At 34.5% G+C, this 23,108-nt stretch overlaps 1 protein-coding gene across 1 annotated transcript in view; it reads right to left on the reverse strand.

Moving 5' to 3' along the window:
• Tet (Ten-Eleven Translocation (TET) family protein) overlaps positions 1–23,108 on the reverse strand; it is a 73,095-nt gene that overhangs the window by 23,969 nt on the left and 26,018 nt on the right. The window contains exon 4 of the mRNA XM_066402080.1: positions 58–126. Within this exon, the coding sequence (XP_066258177.1) occupies positions 58–126 (69 nt within the window). The remainder of the gene's footprint in view (positions 1–57; positions 127–23,108) is intronic.

The following is a 23,108-nucleotide window of genomic DNA, read 5'->3' on the forward strand; positions in this document are numbered from 1 at the left end:
TGCCCAGAGTAGCTAGGCACACATCCTTGACTAGTTATTGATATTGAAAAAACGTACCGATCCACCACGACCTTTCCCTCTCCCTCTTCTTGATTCGCCCCTCATGTAAGGTTCTCCGTATAGGTTCTAAAACAAAGAAACAAAACGAAAATAAATAAAAAGAAATCATAAAAAGCATAGCTAAAAATGTGCAAACGCCACAATCAAACTACGCAGTGAGGATGGAACCAATGAATTAACTTTCAGATACTACCTACATGCAATTTAATGGTGATCATCATCAAATTTTGATTAAAATGATCATTAGGTTTGTCTAATGTTGCTTAATGAAAAAACAATTTACTTGAATAATATCTAATTATTATCGCATAGCATAGAACTAAAATAAGCAATAGCAAAAAATTATCAAAAGAGCTATTTCTGTGGCAGAAGGTAGGTAAGTCGATAGGGTAATTCTAGAAACCGGATTTTAAGGGCATCGAGGGGTGAGAGCGGGTAGGATTATTCAGGATGTAGGGGTCGTTAACCTATAGAGCTTTCTGAAAGAGAAGAAGGAATCGATAATCAGCAACCATCTTTGCAAGTGATGCCTGCCTAGGTGATATTTTATTCTATGCCTCAAAAAATTGCTATTGTGCCGAATGAAGAATAATTTTATGGTTAATTTTCGCAAAGCGATTTGTGCTACATCCAGTAGGGTCTAGGGTATTTTGCTGTAACAAGAATAAGTAATTAATTGCAAGAGAGGTGTAATTATAGAGGAGACATTATTTAAAGGATTCGAGAAACTTCACTACCAGTGGGTGGAATTGGAAACATGTTGTGTGCACAGACCAGTATATGATATGTAGGTAAACCACGTGTTTCCGTCAGGGTCGAACAACTGGTGTGTTGCTGTAAATAAAGGGGACGGCTTATATAACATTTCAATCGAGAAAAATGTACGTTTGAATCTGTAATCGATATTTTTCTTGATTACTAAAGGTCTGAAAATTAATTTATTTTCCAAGATCGGGCACCATAATGTTTCACCTGAAACCCGCCGCCCTCCATCAAACTTCTTTGTTGTCATGATTAACCCATTTGCCGATAGGTACATGCATATATACCACAAAATTAAAATTTTTCCGCATTAAAATTAATAAGTAAACAAACCCTATAGGGCCTGTTTAGCAAAAAAGGAAAGATGCACCTGGTTCTGTTGCCTACCGGATATGTGTGCCGAACCAGACGTTGTCTGCCGTTTCAACCCAATGTGGTTTTAAATTCACGTTAATAAAAATAGTTCCCATATAAAGTGGGTGAACCGAATATTGAACCATTCATTATTTTAGGTTTTAGCATGAACGTGTTCTTCCTGGCGACAAGAAATTCTTACTCATAATAAGGGAAAAAGCCCTTGATATTGATTCCCATGTAATAAATACATGCAGAGCTCTAAAACGACACAAAACTTGGTAGTTTATAAGACTTTTTCCAAATTTTTTTCATGAAAAACATCGAGGTTACAATTAATTCGTAAATCGCCTCCATTTTGGCTCTCATCAACTTTTTAACAACCCATTCATGTCCGCATTATAAAGGAAACAGTATTTCAACATATTGTTTAACATACAATCCGATAACTGGTCCCTAAAGGGTTACGTTACTCAAAACTGGATGGTAACCTGCAGTGTTTCAGTCAAAGATTTAATCAAATCTAGTTAATTTGTAGAAACGTGATTTAAATTTTAAAACATCATATGTATTATCCAAAAACATAGTATATATTGAACAAATTCAACGTTTCGTGATATGATTTGAAAGCAAATTGGACGTCCATTCTTTGGCTGCGAAAATTTATTGTTTACCTTTTTGGCATTTCTGAAATTTTGAAAAATTTTTACATTGCATAGGTCTTGATTAAACCTGATGTTTAAGACTCCCTGCCTTAATTGTGCAGGAATAAAGGAACTTTATTATTGAACGATTTTCTTCAACATAATTTCACTTGAGGGAAAATGTCATGCCCTTTTCGATGCTTAAAAGCTTCTTTTGTTAACGCTTTTCGTGTTTTGGAAATTACAGAAAACGTTCATCTATCTTGACTAGGTCTGAGATTTAAACTCCCTGTATTAATTCTACAGAGAAGTACGGTTTCTGCTTAATTCATTTTCATTGTCATGGTCGTTTTTGTTAGAAAATATCAAGCTCTCTTCCATAGTGAAAAGCTTAACCTTCCGAAATTATAGGATATTTTTTATATTATGTCGTCTCTCTAGGAAATTTAAATCTTTAGGTGTCAGATTTAGATTCTCCGCCTTGTGTGTACAGGAAACAAAACTAGAGAAATAAGGAATTTCTGTGAAAAATAATTTAAGTTTGGAAAGCTTTCTGAAAGACAAGAAGAAATCGATAAGCAGTGACCATTTTTACAGATGAATCCTGCGTAGGTAAAATTTAATTCTGTGCTCTAAAAATAGCCCTAAAAATGGGTATCTAAGTTTTTTATCTATTTATTTCATGTCCACTATACAAAATTTTCATTTCTTTTTTTTTTGTTTCATTTTTTTGCAATTGTTACTTCATATTATTATACTTCTCGTGGGATCGGCGATAAGTGAAACTGTCTCTCAAACTTTGTAAGACCCAACAAACTTTATTTAAACACACATTTAACAATTAATAACACCCCATTTACTTCAACAACGCTTTGAACTACTTAGAATATTTTTAGTTGTATTTATTAAGTCTGTTCACTACAACGTTTATTAACTAACTAACGATTTCTAGTTGCTTTAAGTTCATGTTAGTCTTCCATGAATCCCTGGAAATATTCTAGTAAGATTATACCGGGGCGTCTCCGTAAGTAGTCACATAGGCTGTCCATATGAAACACGCAAAATCCATGAGGTAATATAGTAGGTACCACAGTACTTCACGGTTCCAAAGAACATTGTAAAATTTGTATATATCTTGACTAGATCTGAGATTTAGACTACCTGCCTTGTTCGTAGCGCAGAAGAGGTACTTTCTCCTTGATTCAATTTCCTCAGAATGATCTTATTTCATAGAAAATATCATAACTTATTTGATACTGAAAAGCTTCTTTGGCAGAGCTTTTAATATTTACGTAATCTTGAAGTATATTCGTTCTTTCTTCAAGGATCTGTGAAATGTCATGTTAACCTATTGTTTGAAATACTTCAAGATATTGAGATTCTAGAATAGATAAAAAAACTTATAGTTTTCCTCTACAAAACCATCAAGTTTCATTCTACTTCTTCAATCTAAAGAAATAGGGGGAGGAAGAATCTCTATATACCATATCTTTATATGTATACATTATAATATAGTATGTACATCCGAACGATAATCAATCTTCAATAAATACTCCGAAACGGTATAAGTAATAATAAAAAAACAGGCTTAATTTCAGAGGATTTCAATGTTGGGTTATCCTTCGGCATTTATGTCTTTTTTATTTTTATCATGTTTTTTTATAGTCCCATATCTATTATTTCAACTTCCATTTCAAGAACAATAACCTCCGTGTCTCTTCTCTGCTGTCAGTGTTTCTTTCTCAATAGGTTGCACTTTTGCTTTCTGTCTTATTAGTTTTTTTCACGGCTCGCGCAGTGCTATCAAAATCATTTGACTCGGACAGATTTATGATTTGCATAGGCGGCAAGAGTTCATGAATCGCAACATGGACTACCCTGGAACAATTGCTTTGATTGCTTCAATTACTCTCTTAAACTCTCATATAAACCAGTGTGAAGCTAGCAAATCATGTAGGAATAGTCACTTTTGCGGGCCCATAAAAAAGACACGTAAGATGTTCCTTGGAGAGCACTTGCCCGCGGGGTTGACTCAATTCAAAAACACATTTTTAAATGGAAAATATTGCCTTATTTCTTGTGTAATCGATTGAATAACTGCTCCCTTTCAGGGTAGAGATTAATGATATCCGCGTGAATCGTTCAGGATTCAAATGCTGAACATCGTGAAATACGGCTAAATAGCTGGTGTTTAAGTATTGTAATTGTGAGTAATTTATTTAGGAGTATTAATTATTTCAACTGTTAGATAATTTGAAAATATATACTTATAGTTTGACGAATCAGAGTCTGACGAGTAATGGAATATATCCACTACGAAGTGAGACAAACGTAAGAAGCACGTTATGAACCTTATCATACCTAATCTGTACTGACAACAAAGAAATACAATTTTTTAAATTATTTTTAATTATGTTCTCCTATTCTGAACAGAGCACAGCTTAAGTCTAAAATATGCAAGGATTTCAATTCCATAGAATGAAGGCGACGACTGAGTACAATATTTAAGGGCAAGGAACCGGTGGTACCACGGGTTTTCTAAGCCAGGGTATCCGAGGTATCAGGGGATGTAGCCAAAAAGTGCGACAGCAACATTGTTTTTTGAATAATTGATAATTGAAAATGTCCCAAGTGGGTTTCTGAAGCATGTTTCGAGAGTAGAAGAGAATGCTAACTCATTGGAGTATCAGGAACATTGGCAATCTGTTGCCGTGGGAAAGTGGGGATTCCTCCAAATTTGAAGGAAATGGGTTTTGTCATCTGTAGATGTAAGTTCGGGTTAATCGACAAAAACTAACGCGTCCAAACCGATGGCATGAAATGTTTTCGATTATTATGTACAGTAGCAGGAGTTTGGATTCCATCCTACTCAGGATCTCCCTTCCAGTTTTCTCGGCACTCTGACACCTCGGCGCTATCTCATAAGGAGTACAAAATAGTTTCGATCTGAAATCTGAACTGACTTGTAATATTGGCACTACCAATTAAAATATGAATTAAAAAGAAAAAGAGTAAAAACTGTTAGAAGCCAAGAATTGAGAAAAGAAATGAAAATGAGTAGGATATTGGCACAATCTTTCTGCATACATTCGCATTCAATATAAATTATTTTAAAGCCCAATTCATTGTTGAGTAACAAAAATATATGATACATGGTGTCCTTTTTAAGTGTACTCACTATTGTTGATTACTATTTTCGAAACGACTGACTTATGATGTTGCCACATGTTGAGGGGTTTGAGATATTTGAGAAAATAGTTTACAAAGTAGAAATTTTCATAAATTATTTCCCTGAATATCTCAGTGATCACTCAAGTGTGGCAACGCTGTAAAGGCTTCCTAAATGAACTCCACAAACGGCAACTTTTGTCTAATTTAACCAACCTTGTAACTCCAGCCGTTTCAGAAATAGCAATACCGAGCGGTCTTAAAAAAGGCACCCTATAGAGTATCATTTGATGCTGCTGTTTTCATTGCCGGATATCATCTACTAAAATATGTATTTGGATATTAAAATATGGCAATGATACATATTTTATTATTATGTATAATTTTTTTCGATAAAAAACAACATATCCTACGGAATACACGTGAGTTTAGGATAGACTATAGTAAAGAGATTAACTCAGTATCGCTAACTTAAAGTTCTTCCGATGAGTAAAGCTAAACTTCGCTATGATGAGAATAAGCAAACATGACATCGAAGTTGATATTTCCACAATTCTTTTGTGAACAAACTAGTAAACTTTCTGGAATCGCCATATTACGATAATTCCTTATTACTCATTAAGCTTTCTATCAATTTCCGATGCTTTCTTGCACGAGAATGTGTAACTACTTTGGGAGAACGGTACTGTTACATATTTTTTCCTTGTAAGATTGACGAAACATCAAGGAAATGGAAGGCGCAAAGATGATTCCCAGATATGTAAGGTACCATAACTGAGACCTAGGGTTATAGATAAGACAGATAATTGATCAAAAGAATGTTACTAAGCAGCAAAAAGATTTTTGCATCTACAGGAGACCGTAAATAATAATAATACTGGGCAATCTGACTCTATAGAAATAAATTCATACTAACACACTGTGTAGAACAGAAGCAAATTTTGAACAGTTAAATTACTAAATCTGGTTCATTCTGCTCCGCTAATTACAAAATTTTATATATTCCAAAGCTTTTTTATCTATCGGAACTTTTGGCTGACATTCCAAAAGAAGGCTGTGTAACAACCATATTGACATATTGCAAACCATTGACGAAGTACAGACTTTGGAAACATAAAAATCTTAGATTTTAAGAGCTAGTATCTAAAAGACTATTAAAGACAGATTTTAATAAGCTGCATAGAAACTATTTTGAAACGCCCACAGAACCCAAAAATATCATTCTAGCAGTTCTAGTAATATTCTATCGGTCTCAATTTAAATAAGGATTCTGCTTTGAAGAAAGAACCTGGAATACTGTAACTGATGATATAAGGTTTTAGACAGAGAAAATCTTATCAAGAAACCAACTAATATAAAACTACCTGACCTACGGCAATTGAACGAAGACTAGTCCATGGTAAGGGATCGAACGAGAACCAGAAAGGGGAAAATGGATAAAGCGGGATAAACGGAATATCAAGATCTAGAGGAATTAAAAGCCAGAATAACTACACCAAATTTCATGAATTTTTGCTGTATATTTTCTAATGTATTGAGTCATTCCCGAACTTGTTACTAACTCTGTTTCCAAGTATGCAAAGAACTGATCAGATGGATGCTGAGGAAAATTGATAAGGCGAAGCGTGCCATTAAAGTTTTTTATGTTGGACCCACGAGGGTTAGGCCCACGAGAGTTGGGGGTAAAATCTCCAATAAAGAACGCCTCCGATTTTGAATGTCTGCCTAGATACCTCAATGGGCGTGTTATTGGTCTAATAAAAACATTGTACGTAGTAGGGAAGTGTATTTTGTGGTCCTCAATAAAGGACCAAATTCAGAGAACAAAATAACCATGAAGTTTGCTTCAGATAGTAGATATCTAATGGGACAGTTGGTTATATAGAAATAAGTAAAATTTAGGTTGGCTGATTGCAATAAAAATAGCAGGCAAGAAAACATGCTTTTCTTAAAGGAATTTTCAAAATTTCCATTCATTCCACCTCTAATAGGTGTCGGAGGTATTCTTTTACAGCAAGTGCCAGTTGCTCATTTCTTTAGAGTTTTCAATCTTTCGTATTCTGCCTTCCTTTTTGTTAAAGAATTTTTGAGTTTCAGGTTTGCGGTAGCGTTTCACCTATTTTCATGTTTGTTTGATCTCCTCGTTCGGTTTCCGATTTTTCCTGTCCCACTCTTTTGGTTGCCAAATACAATAATTATTTTTCTCCTCCTCATTTTTTAGCTCCAAGTTTTACAATTTACTCCTCCCGGCGAAGTTAACACAAAAACTTGCCGTTCCTTGAGCCACACAATGACATATGATCAGCTGGACAACTCCCACTAACATGAGCACACCAAAATATCCTCCATTTTGAGGCATTCAACCCAAAATCGCCATAAGAATAGCCATTGTGTACGTCACGGATAAAACCCAAACAAAGACGACCTTCGGACAAACGTTACCACCCCCTGCTTGCGTGAATCCTTCCGTTTCAGGGTGAGATTTGTAGACATGGGGTAATAACCCCGAGCCACGATGTCATAAGCTATTTGGGTCGCTGACCATTCAACTCGTTATTTACATAAGTTGCAATGGCACTGTAGTGGGTCAGAAATGGCCGAGAAAAAGACGAGAGAGAAATGGGGATAACCAGGCCAGTTGAGTGTTAGTTCTGCACATTTGTATCTCTCCGTGCTGTACATCTTAAAAACTGCTACTTAAAAGGATGCGGAGAATTTTAAGTTAGGAACTAATGAATAACTGCTAAGGCTCCGAAAGCAATTTTTCTTGAATTACAAAGTAGTGGAAAATGATGTGTTAAAGTGTTTTTAACTGACAGATGCCGTGATAGAGCGAGACGAAACACCGTTTCAAATAATTCGCTAACCTGCATGTCTGGGCAACGTCTAGCCGTGCGGTTAACGTCCACATCAGACCTGCAGCAGTGACCGACCGTCTCAGTTGACGGATAGGGCGTCCCTTACCTTGGGCAACGTGGAGCGTAAGGGTATTTCGAGCCCCATTCTCCCCCATTTCACGCCTCTGCTAATAGATCACTGTCAGTCCGTCACGTCATCCCCTGCGGTTCATGTAAAAAAGCCGAAAAGGCGTCTTCTTTTACTTGTTAAGATCGAATTAGGACAAGGGATTTACGCCTTTAAATGATTTGTCATTTAACCCAGAAAAGTGTTTTCGAGGTCAAAATTTCGACGAAAATTAAAATATCGCAATTAATAATTGAGGCTTAGAGAAAATGACGGATTCCGTGCGTCGACCAAATGGTTCGTCTGAGCTTGAGCTGTTTGATTGATAAATGGGTGGTAGGCGCTATTACAGACTTTCATGGACAATAGACCCATGGCCCAGGTGCGGGCCCAGGTGAACGATTCTACCGTTCGCAAACAAATGGAAGTAATGACAAGCTTTATATCTTTGAATAGCCTACTTTGCAGTTTGCGCAATAAAATATATCAGTTGTGCAACGTCCTGGCATTTTCAACGCGGGAAAAGTTTTCGAATTAAAGATCATGGGAAGTTGTAAACGGACACAAAGGAAAAACGCAACTTGATGAAGGGAATAGAGAACTAAAGTTGCCAACAGTTGGATTTCCAGTAAAAAAATGTACCAGAAACGCTATTATATCAAACTCACCAATGCTATACATATCCTAAAGCGGAAGGACGGATTCAATATCTTGGGACCGATACGTATGTCAATGTCTTGATAACTTTACCAAGAAGCAAATCTCCGTAGAAATGGAGAAATTGATCAATGCCCTGTTCTGATTTTAGTTACCGAGAGTCTGACATAAAGATTTTAAGATATAGTACAATATGCTCATTCGGTAACTCAGCAATCATCAGTTGACGCTTTTCCAATTTCAACTAAATCAATCGAGGAAATGGAGCCTTGGAGAAGCATTTTTAGTGTTATACGACGAATAAATTTTGCTTCAAAACACTCTTTGTCCGGGGATTTCTTGATACATCTGTTAACTTTCGAGCTAATTAATTTGACATATTTTTTAGGAAATTACTTACGAATCCCCGAGATATCTTTTTACGAAAGAAAGAAGCAATGTTGCTTTAGAGAGTACAGAGTTCCTATGGCGGCAGTAGTTAACTCCTCAAATAGTTTCCTGATCGCATCATCACGGTTTATACCTAAGCTAAGTAGTTAAATTTTCTGAGGCAGATAAATGAACTCTTTTTTTTTAATATTTCAGGTTAGTTCAGGTTAATTGGGCTTAATGTCAATTAGAATCGATTACATATGATCTAGAATCACTGGATGTAACTAACAATTGCTGGTATTCCCTTAAAAGGGACCAATTTCTTCTAACCAGAAAGCCGCCATTTTTTAGTGTTTCCATATACATGAGCTGCATAACATAGAGAAACCACTTCCGGACTGTTAGAAACAGTCAGAAATATGCGCAGTCTTTCAGACGGTCTGGAATTGATTTCTCTCACTGTTGGAAGAAGACATTGATCGTAGTTTGCCGCCAGAGAAGCGTAACTTCACTTCCTCCAATTTCACCGAACTGGGTTATTACTTCATTTGTCAAAAATGAAAATCAAAACCGTAAAAAAACGGGGCTAGATTCAGTTTTTTTAGACCATTGGTTCTGACCTATGGACCAAGTTCAAGAGTACAAGTGATGCAGTCGGAATTTCAGTTTGTCAAGTAGTTACTTAGACTTATCGAGAACGAAGGTGATGTATCTATTTGGATGTCTTCAAATATAAAAGAAACGTATCAAAATGCCCTTCTGTACCGTCCAGATTCTGGCTGTTAGATCCGTATATTTTAGCTAATGTAAGTATTTCAGTTTAACAAGAATGTGTTGTTTTCAAGCATAAAGGAATTCTTTCAAAACCAACAGATCGCTGCCCTTATTTGCGTTAAACCTTCCTCGGCAAGGTATGACCTGGTGAACGAACCTATATCCTGACTATTAATGTCTGGTTTAAACTTGTTATTAAGCAAAATGCATTTAGAGAGATTGGCTAGACGCTCCACCTAAATGTATGTGTTCATCTGGAATACCTATAAATAGTTTTCTGGATTCTTGGTACATTCCTTCTTAGACTCGTTCTTTATGCATGCTGACCTGAACTACTAAACTACTAAAGACATGATAATTAACTCTTCATGTCAAATCTCGCCTATTTAAAACAGGCAGATTCAAAATAGGCAGAACAGTTGTCTGTTCGTTGGGGGGAGCTAAAAATAAAGGAAGCACGGAAACGTTTCAGGTAGGATTCATGGACTGTCAAGGTTATTGGGGGACATTGAAATAGCTTCAAGAAGTGAGCTCTATAAGGTATGAGAGGCTGTTATTTTCATTTAGAAGACACCTGTGTATTTAAAATTTAGAGAGAATTGGACTATTTCTTCTGCGTCAATAGGAAGTATGGGCGGAGTTACACTACCGGACAAAAGAATAGCTTTTTTGTCCTAAAGGACTGGGACGACGCCTTATGAGAATATATTCTGTCAGTCTATCGACGCGTCGTTACCGCCATACGGATTCGTTCCTTTCAACCTTCTAACTTTTGAAAACAATCTCTAAACTTTCTCTATCATTTGAAAATGTTATAATTTGAGAAACTGTACTTAATTAACAAATGGAATTAACATAAATTTACAAGCAACAGATGTATAATTCTCATCTTGTTAGAGAGCTTCGCACCGAGAATAGCAAGTCACAATTCCTTTTCTCATTTGTAGCTACGCCTTAGCTATCCAAACTGTCCACCTGAAACCAGCAATAAAACTTCAAATTAACCGCCACAACAACAAATAGTCTTATTCTTCAACATATGACTACAATTTGTTGAAAAATATTAAACTTTTCGACCAACTGTCACTTTGGTACAGCAGCAGTACCAAAATAGCAGCAGCTACAGTAGTAAGCAGTGAACATTCTCTTGTACGAGAATCGCAGCGCACCAAATCAGGACCTCATGCAGGCCGCTTCCATTTGAACTGCTATGAGTAAGATATCTTTGCACATGAGTGATGAAGAGGAGGAACGCTCAGCTATTGAACGCTTGAGGTCGAATAAAGGTACCTGATTTAGTAGGAAAAGACGGTCTTTGTCAAGGACCAAATATTGCAAAGTGCCGAGTTTATAAAGGCAGGAAACTGAAAGAATGTTTTAAAGACTCCTTTCAAGTTTAGAAAATTTAGAGTTTTAAACCTTCAATAACTGGAAAATTGTCAAAGTTCGAAGCAGGCGTTTGTGGATGGAAATGTTCCTTAGGATCAGTAGATTATGCGTATTCAACAAAAAATCTGAAATTCTGTGAGAAAAACTTAAATTTCCGGTAAAAATAAGTGGAAGGCTTTGCTCTCAAAATACAATGAGGGTTTGGAAAACCTAGAGTTTTCAGTCCTTCAATAACTGGAAAAAATTTTGCTTACATGTAGAAACTAGAAATCTTGGGATGAAAACAAAGTATATGAGGTTCTATGAGCATGTGAAATATTCAAAATTCACCACTTTCAAAAACCTTTAATAAATTGCAAATTATTAAAGATGTATGAGGGAATTCATCTCGTAATTAAAATTGATTGGTAATTTATAGATATTCAATGAAACATGCTTCTATATGAAAATAGTACATTAAGGTACAAGTTTCATAAAATACTAAAACACCATATTGGCGCATGAATCCAAATCACAAAATGAGGAGCGAATCGTTAAGGAGACAATAAATGAATAAGTGCGCCAATGGTCTTATGAAACGTGCACCTCACATTGTTTTTTCTATTGAGGTCAACTTGATAATCAAAATTTAGATTGACAGTATCGCACAAAAATAGATGATAATTCTGGACGCCATTTTTTTTGCTTTACCATTTCAATTAAACTATCCATCAATTATTGTAATCAGTACGACAGACAAAATAACAAAAGCAGTGCCGTAATGCAGTTAATAATAAAAATGCTAGCAGTGCGGCAATTTTCAAGCAAAAAATTGATAAGAAAAATCTAAAGGTATGTTTTAGCTTTAAAAAATGTGCAGTTTTAATACCTTCAATAATTAGATAAATATCAAAATTAGGATTAGGAGTCTAAAGAACAAAATGTTTCTTATGAGCAGCAGTATTCATTAAAAAAAATTACTTTATACAACTGTCTATTTTTAGGTAAAAAACGAAAAAATTTTGTGTGGAAAAATGTTCTAGAAATGAAAATTTTTCAATTTCCAGAACATAAATGACTAGAAAACTCGACTACCAGGAAAAATTCAACCTAAATCTGGGAAAATTGATAACCAATGAGATAGGTACCTTGTGAAAATAAAAAGGAAAGATATACTCGATTTAACCGTTTTTGATGAGTGTCCTGGCAGCAAATAAAAAATATATGATTCTTCACGTTTGTTGTAAAACGATTGATTATCGAGAACTCGAAAACACTTCTTTTCATTAGATCAACAGAAAAAATGTATTAGTCTCGGATTACATATTAATTACCGAAATTTTACAGTTACAGGGTATTACAGTTTTATTATTGGGTAAGTTCCAAAGGAACTAAACTGTAATTTTTTTGAGTAATCGGAAATATACGTTATTCCAACTTCGATCGAAATATACCGCGAATCGAATTATACCGTTAGTAGTATATTATGCACCAAAATCGTGAAGTTCGATATTATGACACGAGCGCCAAGTTTAAAGCCGAAGAGCGCATCTCTAAGAAATCTAAGATGTCACTACTATAATATACTATAATATAGATTTAACCAGATTTCATGAAATTACAATAAGTTTACCTAAGTTGAGCATAAATTATATCCGAAATATAAATAGACGTCTGGAATTATCACATCAACAGTGACGTTTCATTTGAAATTAGTTTCCATGTCAACTACAAAATAACAACAACAGAACAAACATCTCAAAGTCTGTTATCCAACTCTTTTAGAAAAAAACGCCATAAAATCTACCTAATAATGATTGAAAGAACCCAATACTGGCCATGACAGTTGTTTAATTTGACAAACGAAGGAAGTTATAAATTAGACAAATGTCAAATTTTATTAGACATATGCCAAGTATCTAACTTCAAATGCTTATTGACTTAACATGTTTCTTGTAAAATTTGATATTGTTTACATTGTATCATCATTGACTTGTCAAATTTAGCGTCGGTCATTGTCCATTGTGCATACAGGGCAAAACCATCGGTATCCCATAACACATAAGATTTTTAACGAATCGAAAGAACATGTAAGCATTTAATAGCCCTCTGTTTGGGACGAAAATTGTACACAATAACAACAAAAGTCAGGGTCGGTCAAGGTCGTAAGGGGAATTCCCCTTAAGGCGGCCATCGCTTTGCGGTGGGATTAACCCTTCCGAGTGGCTACGAGCCGGACACCTGCTGGTTACGGCGCGTGCCAAGATCCCGAAGATCGCTTTCGAGAGGCGCGTGGGTGGCGTCAAATGAGAGGGAGCCCCCTCGTCGCATTAGGGCCCTCGCTCCCTCGTCTGTGATTCAAGACATGGGCCGATTTGGGGTGACTAATCTGTCATTATTACTGTTCTTTTTTATAGCGGCACGCGCGACACGAATTTATAAGGAACGAAACTGGGAATAGCAATTTTTTTACCCCGACGCGAAATCGAGAGAAAAATTTTGGATGCAGTTGGAAATTTGATTTACATTGATGGATTTTACGTGAGGCTAGTTCCTGGTTAATTTTTTCATATAAGTATAGTGCCTCATAAGACTTCTCTGCACTACATTTCAAAAGTATCACAATCTCAAAAATAGTGAGCTAGGAACCGGAAGTAGATTAAAAAATATTCTATATCATTAATAAACAGTAATAATAATAAAATAATAATAATAATGATAAATTCATAGTCTGCTAACGTTCAGTAGGAAATGGAATTTAAGGCCAAATGTAGAACTAGATTTCTTTAAAATTGTTCAACCGATTTCTAATACACAAAATGCAATGCATTCAGACAGGTGCAATTTTTGGATTATTGTGCAATGGCACTTAAAATCCCATATGTTCCATAGAAAAAACACTGTAGGACCGGTAAAAAGACCATGTTTTCTTTGCGACATTTCTTCCATCCACAGCTCTTAGAATGGCATTCTCGGACTATTCTTTTCTGCAGAGCAATATGATAGTTCGGGACATATTTGACTGATTGTCGATATCCTATTTGGACCTGTAGAAATATCTTCATATCATGCATATTGAACGACATTTTTATTCTGTTTTCCTAATGAATGTATGCTGTAAATCTTTGACAACTTATCAATGAGTAAGAAGCGAATAGAAAGGAAGCCAAATATACAGGCAAAAGCAAAAACTAGAAATTGGTCACGCAATCCCTTTTGTATTAAATCGACCCCGAATTACCCATATTATCCGTGAGGAGATGAAACGTTTCGAAATTGGGCATCAGAATGTCGAAGTGAGTGATCTTGTTTCGAACCCTCTTTTTGATCCCTCTGATATCTCCACTAGTCGAAGAATACTCCAGAATTTTCGACAGTCCCAAGCTTCGAATTAAAATCAGCTATGAATCCATCACATTACTTTATTTCGAAGTTAAGTATTTTAAAACATTTTAAATAATTCCTTTACAGACCTAAAGTCAATCTAGAGGATGCTCTCTATGTAGAGAATAAGTGTTTTTTGGAAGATTTCGGTTAACAATGACATGAAGAAACTTGAAAATAAAAATAGGATAACGATCCCAGGCTTAATCTGGTTCATACAATAGATTTACTTAATATGTTGTCGTTATATCGTAGTACTGTTCTTTACATACTACTTACCGAAAAATCTACAACACAATGACATAATGAAAAACCTACAGGAAGAAGGGAAAATGCCATTTCTCTGTGGATAGCAATAACAAGGAATAAGTATATCTATAAACTGAACTCAAAAAATTAAAGTGGTTTGACTTCTTAATGATAGTTTAACGATACACTATAAACCAGGCTTCATTCCTTTTAAAAACGTTTAAAGAGACGCAGTGTTGCCAAATCTATCAAAATAATAGAAACTCAAAAATTTTAAATGAAACATGGGACAAAGTATTTTTCAATTTAATTTAGTACTATCTATTAAAGTAACAACCGAACATCTTCCTGAACGTATTTTTGCTTTTTTCTGAAACATGGTTTACGACTTTTTACGATGAAGTTACGATATTTTAAATAGGAGATCCCGTGTATTATTAGATATTTTAAATCGTTCCGTCAATAGTTTTCGAGAACAAGAATTATTTTTTGCATTACATATTTTGTTTATATTGGCTTAAACCAGTTAAAGAATGAGTAGCGGCTATTGAATCTATGACATCATTTTCCAGATAGCGTTTTTAGTTTGCTGAACATTGATAAGGCCACCAATTCCGAAAATGTAAAATTTCTAAATATGCTTATAATCTGCACAAGAAACAACCGCTTCACAAAAAAGGCAATGTTCGCGAAAACCGCATTTTCCCATTTTCATTAGAAACCGAAATATCCAGCTCACATCGAAAAAAGAGTACTCTACACTTCTCGAAAAAAGGCATGTTATTTTGCTCGACGAAATTACTGACCTCGCCTGCCACTCGTTTGCAAACTTCCATCTCTATCGTACTATGCGCCTTGCTATTCTCGTACTGTAATGCACTATTGCAGCAATTAACACCCATGCGTTCGTAAAACCAATATTATACCGACACGTGCGAAATAGTTATTTACGTAACCAGTTAGAGTGGTACTTTGGAGAAACAACGAGGAGCGAGGCCCCGCAATATGACACAAGACACTTGGGGAAAACGTCTATCAGACTCATTTTACATACAATCACAAACCATTTATCTATAGAAGGACGATATTAGCATGTTATGTATTATTTGTTGTAAACGCAACAATTGTTCTAGAAAATAAAAACTAGATAAAATGAACTTAAGGCTACTTTTTCAATTTTTTTAATATATTTTTTAGATGAATTGAGGTCAAATATTCCACTCGTTTTAATAAAACTGTTGCGTTTTGCGTTCCTTGTAACGAAACATACGTTTTGATTCCTTTATCATCAGACTGATGGCATAGGTGAAACGACAGCTGCAATATATCCGGTGAAAAAGCAACGGAGGGTGAAACGTGGAACCAAACTAAAATCTAATTTTACCGTTTTTGATGCATGCAGCGAGTTGCAGAGGTAGTATGCACATTATTTAGTGAGTGAGGCACTTTCTACCAAGGGTGCGGTTACGTTGGGGAAGAAAGGGTGATTGCTCCCCAGCTACATAAAAAAAAGTCTAGCAAGAGCAGACTTGATATGAACAATCAGTAAAGAAAGATTTACGAATGCAAATATTTCTGTTACGTTTGACCCATAAAAAAGTATGTACTGCTCTCCCAAAGAGGATTTCGGAGAATTTCCAAAAATCCTCCATTTCTCCAATTTCTTATGTGGATTACTCCGAAATCGTAACAATTTCTGTTCAATTCATTCAATTATAGAACTTTTGTTAGTCCAGACTCTTCAAACTTCTAAAGGCCTTTTAGGTGGGCACTTCAATATTACTGAAATATCTGTTCAAGTCAATCCAAAATTTCAAAAGATGAAGAAATATTTTGAAGGTTTAAATTTTATAAGTCCGTGATTTCCTAAAAATTTTCCATATCTTCATTTTATAATCTCTCTATTTTTAGTAATTTCTATTCAATACAGGTAAGGAATTTTTTGCTCAGGCCTTTTCAAGCTTTTAATGGTGGTTTAGGTGACTTATTCAATATTACTGAAGCGTCAGTTTCAGGCCAGATTTCTACCGTAGTTGAGGAAGAAGAGCTTACTCTTTAATTTTATATTAATTAATTCCTCTATAGAAGAAGTTTGTTTAGAAGTAATGGCAATAAGTCGAAATCCAGTGAAGCTCCTAAAGGATAAATTTTAAATTTAACTTTTTCTGTGATTTTTAAAGAATTTTATCGGAGAAGATATATGGAGACTAATTAAGAAGGTTTATATCTGTATTCCTATGGGTTAACAACCCATAGGGATATAAATTATATGTATGTACATATAGGTCATAAGTGAATTTCTTCTTTAGAAAAATAAAATATGAGAGCAACATAATACACAAGTTATTCTATTAGAAAATATGAATTATAGATCTTTGAAATCAGAAAATCGATTTTCAACGTCACCTTAGTCCTGTCTACCATTATAAATGTATATCTTGAATGCATTGTTCCTTTTAATAAAAGAATCAGAAAGCATATACAAGATGTTTTATTTGCAAAAATTTGAATTTTCGCTCTTTGAATGCGAGCAAACCTCTAATTTTCAAGCTTACTTTTAATCTTATGTTCATATACTTACTCTCGAATATCCAAAAAACCAATCGAGATCGACATTCCATATTGCGTGTTCTATGACTTGGATTATATGATATTTCAAAAATAAAACTTTCTGGCAATATATTAATTAAAAATGAAATTATGCATAGAAGAAGTTCAGAAAATATCATCTGTATCTCAGAAACATCACTCGTATTTCAAAATGAAGCAGATGTATTTTATCTTGTCATTTGTAGTTTACAATGATCATTTTAACTTCAAAATGTATCACTTGCATTTCAAAACAATTATTTTGATTATATGTTCCTATTTCAGAAAATGTCACTTGTATTTAGAAGAAATTACTTTAATTCCATAAATACTTTGCTTCCTTAAAAATGTACTCCACCTGGATGTGCAATCTATGCACATGTGGTTGAAATTGGAGTTTTAAAGGAGAATATTATTACAGTTCACACTATTTAACATTCACAGCACGTCATCTAAGCTTTCTAACTATGTCTATAGAATTTTATGTCTTCTAGTAAACCACCCTGTATAATTCAAAATATCGCAGACAATTCATAGATGTTGAAGACAAAAACGACACTGTTGGCACATTTCCCCATTTACACCGTCTTCTCGATGAGAGATATATAAATTTTTATGGGAATTTATGGGAGAGATAAACAACAATAATGATCCGTTTATGGGCTTTAAACGTGGCGTTTAAGGGCAACCAGCGCCTTTGTCTTAAGCCAGCAGGATGAAAATATGGTAGAGACAAGTCCCAAAAATAAGGGAATAATCTCAAGGTAAGTTGTGTTTATAGTCTCAAACTAGTAAATTTTATTGTTATGTCTTCAACGCAGTGGAAAATTGGGAATTAGTTACAATTTGTCAATCACCCTTTTAACTTGAGGCCCCCATGCAACTTCAAGGGCACCTGTAACCCACACTCCGAGACAATAAGTCGCCCCTAAAGGGGTGGAATTTGCCACTTTACCCTTTTAAATATTAAGATTTGTATTAAAATTAACCCTAATGTTAGGAAGCGACCCTAACATAGAGGGGAAACCAAATTCCTACACCAACTATTCCGCTCAGCGAATGTAACAGGTTAACATGAAAATTTGTAGAAGAATAATTTTAAGTGCCGTAAAATCAACATCTAGATAACTTTATTAGAATAGTTTGCAGATGAAATAACGGTAAATATAGTATTAGCCATTTTTTTGGTTTTAATGGAATTAATTTTCCTAACTGCAAGAACTAATTAGAGCATTGGCTGATTTTTTGATAACAATTTTTTTCCAGGTATATTCATCAGAACGTTGATGTTTCGAGCATTCTTTGTTTGTTATCAAAGCTTGTTTAATGAAATTTAACAAGAATCGTCTCTATCCCCTCTCGTTGGCTCACAAACACATATTCATTTTCATTCATCCCCCATCCTCACACCGCTCAACATCCCCGGACAAATCCAACATTGGCTGACGTCAGAGGTTTATCTGGTGGAATATTCAACACAGTGGGTCGATATAACTGAATTCAATGTCATGCTAAAATAACAGGTTTTCAGGCTGACGATGGGATGTATGTAAAACTTGATCGAAGAAAAAATGAATGCAAATTTAGTAAACTTGTGATATTTTATTTGGAGGTTCATCCAGAGATTTTTCCCCATAGGAACCTGAATTCAATAGAAGAATAACTTTCATAAGTTCCTAATAATTTTCTAATTTCCTGGAAATTTTCTAATACCGGTCGACTCTCTTAAAAGTCTTAGAATAACAAAACAAGATCAGAATTCCTAAATCAGGAATTAGGTGGTCTCGCCAAATTACGATAAATTGCCAGGTTAGTTTGATCTAATGATTTTATGAGCTAGGGTCTGGTTATCCCTATAAAAAGGAAATTTTGGAAATCAAATTGAAAGAAGTATAATTTCCAAGTCTCTGATAACCTCCTAAATTTCATGCTAAATTACTTCCTTTGGAAGAGTTCCTCAGGCGTCATTTGAAAGATATTGTACATTCCTATATACCAGAATTAAACTTTTGGAATCTTCACAAAGCGAAGAAAAGACTTCTAAAATTTCCTTTATAAACTCTACAATAATACTTTAAAATCTCAAAAATGTCCAAAAGTACCAAATTTAGAGGAGTTTCTTAGGTTCTCAGAGATTAATTCTCCAACTCCAGGTTGGAATTTATTGATGTGTTAGTTCTAGTTCCTTAATTTGAAGAACGTTTAGAAATCAATCTGAACTAACCCACAGGAAAAGTTCCAAGGCCTGATAACCTTTTAAATTGGTCCATAATGAAAATTTCTTTGGAAATATCAACTGTCTTTCCAATATTTTTTTCACATTCTTCCAAAAATTCAGAAGTTGAAAGTATTTATCAGAAATTAAGAAATTGCTACTGATTAGATGAGATTCGCCTTTCGGTAAGGATTTTTGGAGAAAGAAACTGAAAGATCTCAATACTTCCAGAAGTTCTCCATTAAGCCATAATTAACATAACTAACGTAAACAAAAAAAATGATATCAATGAATGAGAACTTCCGAGAGCTCTTAATCATATCCTGAATTGTAAACTATAAAAAATTCCAGAAATCTTTAAAAAAACCTGCTAAAAATTCACATTCGGAATTCCTTAGAGAATAAAAGGCTAAGGGAAACTTCAAACAATTCGTCCAAAAGCTACTGCTTCTAAAAATCAAGGTTTAATATCCAAATCCAGAAGGGAGTGTTGGAAAACTTCTAAATCTGCCTCAGGATCAAAATATCCTAGAAAGATTAATTTCAGAATAATCTATCAAAAAGTTACAAAAACCCCTAATCTGCAGAAGTTCTTCAGGCACTAATTTTATTGAAGGATTCTGGGAATTCTTGGTTAACTAGCCAACGATTAATTATATGAGTTCAGCAACGACTTTCTCTTTTGAAAGGACACTTTGGAAATTAAACTAAATTTACCCAAAGAAACAGAACTTTCAAAAGTTCTTAATAATCATCTAAATCCCTTCAAAACGGAAATTATCTAAGACAATTAACTAGCCCATAATACTTCCACAATTCTTTGGACACATTTAAGCATTAATTGAAAAATTTTAGGCACTTCTAAGCTAAAAGCTTATGGATTAGAGAGCAGAGATTTAAAAATAGTGAGATTTAAGAGATGGTATGTTTTTCAATTCAAAAGGACATTTTAGGCACGAACTAACTTAAAGAAAGAGAATTTCCAGACGTTTCTATAAATCTCCTAAATTTCTTTGATTTTAATTTATTTTTAAAAAAATTAGTAAAATCAGTTATCGAATAGTATGTCAAACGTCCAAAAATGCCTTCTTCGAAGAGGTTTTGCAACTTGTAACTGAACAACTTAGGAAATTCCTAGACTACATTAAACCAGCTAAATTCTAAAACTAAAGCAAAAGACATATTTCAAAAATAATCCTTGAAGACGGAAATTCCCTGGGAAGAATGGAGTTTCATTTACCAGTTTTAGGGGACTTCCTCAAGGATTAATATTTCGGGATCCCTAAACTGATAACTATTCATTATAAGAGTGGGTTGTAAGGGGTGTCCCCCTTTGTAAAGAATATTTGACAACCAAACTAAACCAACGCAAAAAATGAGATCTTCAAGAGGTTCTCGATTACTCCCTACATTAATTCCCAATGAAAATTTTTGAACTCCATCGTTTCTCCATTAATTCCTCAAAAATATTTAAAAAATATCTACCTGAGGTAGCTTTCTATTCCTATCCTGGTTAGACTTGAAAAGTATTCACTGGATAAATCCGGACAGACTAGAAAAAAGCATTTTCTATTTGAAAGTTTGTGAAAATGTGTGTACTGTGTCAACACATAATTTACAGTTAACATTTTCGACACTTAACTCATAATTCAAGAAACTACTAATTTTATTTTACTATTCAAATTCTGTTCCTCTGATGAGTTTTTGGGATTTTAGACCAGAAAAAGGCATTTTATTAACTCTAAGGCCTCTTAAACCTGATATTATTGCCACTTGTAGACTTAATTATCTCAAATTTTTAGGTGTCTTCTTTCTTGATTTAAACTGAGAAATACAATAGGTCCGTTCACAGCAAGGTTCAACGTTCCAGTCAAAAATACGTTTCACCAAATTAACAAATTCTTTGAATTCGCGAGATTTAAAACTTTGTGACTTTATAAATTCCCCTTTTCATGGTACACATAACCTTAATAAGGTTCCAGTAATTAGTACGAGATTGGTAATTAAATTAATGGAGGGCTGCCTGAATGCTAAATTACATTAAAATTAGCGACTGTGATAAGGTATTATCATATCTCCAAGAATAGCACTATAGCACCGGCAAGGAACAAATGAGACAGAGAGGACAGATGTAGTTAGGTGAAAAATGTATGTATGAGAACTCGAACTTAACAACATTGAAAGCTAAACTTTAGGCAGTTTACGCCAAGTTGTTGCCACCCTGAAAGTTGTACAAAAAATTGTCAAAATTGCAGATAGCTGAGGCGGCCATTCGTTTTTGATACGTGTGCACATGTTGCAAAAATTCCCGAAATTTTGATCGTAGGAAACTACAAACTGTGCCGAGGCTTTTATAGTTGTTCCTAACAATTCGCTCAATAATGGCAGTGTGATTACACGAATAAATCAGAGCCATGAGAAATAACAGCCCTAACCACTTCGGGGGCTAGAGCAACAAATTTATGCCCTAATTTTTTTTTTTCCCCTAATTAGTAAGCATTATTTTACCCCTGTTCGCTACGCGAATTTAACTGTGTTATTTATGTGTTTAATATCCCGGACGTACTGCTGGCCCAATATCATTCCGGGGGACGTTTTTGCATTATTTCCAATGGCAGCACACGAGGACACATACATTTTTCGTTATACTGTTCATTGTAGGGCAAATAAAGTCAACTTAATAGGATTTTCCACCTGCAAGAGTAGTGCAAAAGATTAGTACGGAATAGGTACCAACTAAATTAACTCCATAACCAAAACTGGAGTTTTCAGTATTGATTCGAATTCTTCTTGTCTTTTCTTATTCCCTTAAGTAAAGACAAGAAATATTCAGGAAATAATTATCACTTCATGTTTTTACGGGGAACTTTTAACGTTCCACGGCTTATTCCTGGGTAATCTTCGTTCTCGTCTTCCATCGAGAAAAATCAATTCTCTGGCGCCTTCATTCACTTTCCACTTTAATTATTGTTCTCTTTCCAAAAAGTATGTGTCATGTCCTTGGCGAAATTCATTTTGGTTTGATAACAAGTTGAAACATTCAATGACCGTAAATATTAATTTTTTTCTATACTTTCACAGTTTACATTACACAAGCATGATGATATAATCTAAAATAGAGTGGAATTTATTACAACGAAATCCACATCGATTTTGCTTTGATAAGGAAATCAAATTATTAAACATGTTACGAGTACTCGGAAAAAATACGAACTTAAATTAACAAAATAATATGCAATTCTGAGAAGTGAAAATGCAAATAAAAACCATTAACAAGTGCTTGTTAGGTTTTGTTGAATTTTTACTATTAAGGAATTAATTGGAATCTACAAAATATTTGATAGACACGTCAAACCATTGATGGGATTTAAGTGAATATTAAAGTTAATAATGTACTAACCTGAGTTAATCTGAACATTTTATCATTTCATGGTACCATCTTGATTAATTAGTCCAATTCCAAGTCTAGGATAAAATCTACTATCGTTATTTTTTTCGTTTTAGTTATTACTGTTGTTATTATTTGATTATTTTTACTTTTCTTTCAT

Source organism: Euwallacea similis, chromosome 24 (assembly GCF_039881205.1).
Source record: "Euwallacea similis isolate ESF13 chromosome 24, ESF131.1, whole genome shotgun sequence".
Classification (NCBI taxonomy): Eukaryota; Metazoa; Arthropoda; class Insecta; order Coleoptera; family Curculionidae; genus Euwallacea; species Euwallacea similis.